General features: G+C 53.5%; 1 protein-coding gene across 1 annotated transcript in view; it reads left to right on the forward strand.

Annotated features, from left to right (window-relative positions):
• Window positions 1–3390, forward strand: part of TNS3 (tensin 3) — a 187763-nt gene that overhangs the window by 55516 nt on the left and 128857 nt on the right. The window contains exons 4-5 of the mRNA XM_007463691.1: window positions 1038–1090; window positions 2849–3020. Of these exons, the coding sequence (XP_007463753.1) occupies window positions 2871–3020 (150 nt within the window). The 5' untranslated portion in view covers window positions 1038–1090; window positions 2849–2870. The remainder of the gene's footprint in view (window positions 1–1037; window positions 1091–2848; window positions 3021–3390) is intronic.

The raw sequence follows: 3390 nt of genomic DNA on the forward strand, positions 1-3390 counted from the left end.
GCCCAGCGGCCATGGCTCACGGGCCCAGCCGCTCCGCGGTATGCGGGATCCTCCCAGACCGGGCACGAACCCGCGTCCCCCTGCACCGGCAGGCGGACTCCCAACCACTGCGCCACCAGGGAAGCCCGCTTCAGACCTTTTAAGGGCTTTTTGTATTTACGGACAAGCTGTTTTCTAAAATGCTGAATCAGTTTACATTTCCCCAATACTTAAAAGATACATTTGATGCGGCGGGCAGGGAGGGGCTCACAGAAGGCAGTAGAGGAGGGAGCCTCTGAGAGGAAGGCATTCGGGGAGATGAGACGGGGACGTCTGGGCTCTCCTCCCGCTCTGCCATTGTCGACAAGACCTCACATCTCTCGGAGCCTTGGTTTCCCCACTTCTGAAATGTGGGGATAATTCCTTCTCACAAAGTTGCTGGATGCACCTCCTGAAGCCTTAGAGTATAACATAACCCTTACAACGCGCGCGCGCGCGCACACACACACACACACACACACACACACACACACACACACACACGGAAGGGTTATGTAAACTGTAATTATAACCTGAGGTTCTTTTCCCTGTTGGATAAGCTTTTTTAAAAAAAAAAAAAGAGTGGAAAACATTGAGAATCCTCTCAAAGTCATTAACTGGTTCTTTCAAGGAGATATCAATACTAACAATAATGATAATAATAATGGCCGATGTTGACTGAGCGCCTCCTGTATACCAGGACACGCAGGACAAGCGTTTACATGTGCTGGGACCGCTTACCTTGCCCCGACGGGGGATTGTTGTGCTGTCCCACGTGGGAAGCCGTCCTGCTGTTGGTTAATGGAATTGTGTCACTTGGCATCTGGAGTCTTAGGGCCGAGATGATCTGATAAGCTGTTGACCCTCCCGGGTGATAAGAGGAGCCAGTAGTTCAGGGTCTGAACCATTTATGATTAAACAGAGGATCGGGTTGCCATCCTTCCTTCTCGGTGAGGTTTGCGATGCGCGGGCTGGCAGGACAGGGGACTTGAGAATGACCCTTGTTTTGTCATTTGCAGACTCCGGGGGCATCCTCACCACCTGCTTCTCTGTGCTGTGACAAACCATCCAGGTGAGTGTCCAACACCGAACCTCCTTTGTGTGCCTCTGGCCTTGGGTCAGATCTCACAGAGGAAGCCTGGGCACGGTGTTATTTTATTCTGTAGTAACCTTAATGTCGTTTTCATTTTTAAAGATAAATGCTCAAAGGTGATAAATATCATGTTTATGTCTCTTTCTGGATGTAATCTCCCAGCATTAGAAACGCTGGTTGTGGAAACATTCAATAAATAATTGTGTAGCTATGATTTGATTGTGAAACGTAACATTGGGGGGAATTCCAGGATTGACTGTATCACAGGGGATGAGCTCTTTATTTTTTAATACCAGTGTCAAAGAATGTGATTTGATTTTTTTAAAGTAAACAAAACTCTTTCACATTCATGTCTGATGCATAAGGTAGAGAAAAAAATCTTGGTGATTGTTTGAATTCAAATAAACCAATTAAAAAATACATTTATGATACTGGGTATTTGAAGATATTGTTTCTTTTAGGCGTGATAATGGCATTGTAGATATTTCTAAAAATATCTTTGTCTTTTAGAAATAAATGCAAAAATATTTATAAGTGAAATGACATACAATATCTGGGATTTCTTCAATGCAATCAAAGTGATGGAGGAGGTAGCAGAGAGTATGGATGGAAAAAGGTTGGCTCTGTGTCAGTTTTGAAGTTGGATGATTGGGTGCCTGGAAGTTTGTTAAAACCATTTGGTGTATTTTTAAAGTTTTTTCAGAATTAGGTGAGAAACCCATGTAACAAGAGTAGTAAACAAACAGCAACTACAAACCCCTAAAGCTGGTGGTGGGGAATTTGATGGACTAAAATCGCTCTCCCGTGACTATCCTGCACCCTTCTGTAGTTTCACTGTGGGCTGTCACTGTCTTGGGGTTGACCCTGGCACCTCTCCGCTGGATGTTTTACCTTCCGTCCCTGACATCACCCGCAGTCCTAGGGCCCTCTCCTGGGAGGGGCTCTGGGGCCCATGGTCCCCAGAGCACCGTCCTAGTGATGAGGGAAGCAGAGCCTGGATGCTGCGTGCAGGAAGCATTATCCTGGGCTCACCGGGCTCCGGGCTCTCCCCACACCAGCAGCCCTCCCCTCTGCTGGCTTCATTGCTTGGCGTTTTTACCCTCCTCCAGGCCCCATCCTCCCATACCTGATGCCTGCCCTTGTCCGCACGCCCTGGGTTAACCCACCCGCGGTCTCAGCAGAGCCTGCGCGCAACCCTTCTCAGAGACGCTAGTGCTTGCCTCCCAGTTGCTGAGATTCCCTCCCAGCTCATCCCCCCTGCAGGGCAGGCCAGCCTCCTGCCTGGGCCCGCGGGCCCTCCGCACCTGCCACGGGATGCTACATGCAGACGGGACGAGTCACTTGCAGGTGTCTCCCAGTCTTGGCCTCTGCTCTGCCATGGGCTTCTCCCCTGCTGCCTACTCCTGACGTGATACCCAGAGCAAGGAAGGCTCCTCCCTCCAAGGTCCAGGCTCTGAGCCGACACGCGCCCACTGAGGCCCTCCCTCTGCAGGCTCTCCATCAGGCTTGCTGCTCTGCCACGAGCCTCTCTTCCTCTGTGTGTTCCCTGCTCGTAGCTTGTAGTGCCCCAGTCATGACCGTTAAGGAAGTTGAGATGTGTGCCCTCCTGGGATGGGGCACAGTAAATTCCCAGATGCCTGTAATCAGGTCCAGGTGTGAACAGTGAGCGAATGTCCCTCAACGTCCACTGTCCTGGCACTCGGCCCCTCCCCTGACAGCCTGCCGTGTGTCTCCCAGGCCTGCAGGGCTGAGCCCCGCCATGGAGGACGGCCGCGAGCTGGACCTCACCTACATCACCGAGCGCATCATTGCCGTGTCCTTCCCCGCGGGCTGCTCCGAGGAGTCGTACCTGCACAGCCTGCAGGAGGTGACGCGCATGCTGCGGTCCAAGCATGGGGACAACTACCTGGTGAGCGGGGACGCAGAGCGTGAGGACGGTTGAGGGGACACCGAGGGTGAGGACGTTGGGGGACACTGAGTTTGCTGAAACTTGGCGAAGGCGCCCACGTGCGTGGACTGAGGAGCTTGCGGGCGGGAAGGCAGGCCGGTCCCTCCGCAGCTCAGTGCCCTTGGGGGCCTGGTGGATGGGGAGAGGTGCCGGGGAGGGGGACGCACCGCACGGAGGCCGAACTGGCTGCCACGCACGGCCCGCGGTGGTCTGGGGCGTCTGGGCTCCGCACTTGCGCCCTGAGGGCCGCCGGCTTCTGCCCCGGCTGCTGGGCTTGGCGTCCCTGTCTCCGAAGCCCCGTTCCTTCCCTCCCGCTGAAGGGAATCGGGGG

This window comes from Lipotes vexillifer, unplaced genomic scaffold, assembly GCF_000442215.2.
Source record: "Lipotes vexillifer unplaced genomic scaffold, Lipotes_vexillifer_v1.1 scaffold759, whole genome shotgun sequence".
In the NCBI taxonomy this organism is placed as follows: domain Eukaryota; kingdom Metazoa; phylum Chordata; class Mammalia; order Artiodactyla; family Lipotidae; genus Lipotes; species Lipotes vexillifer.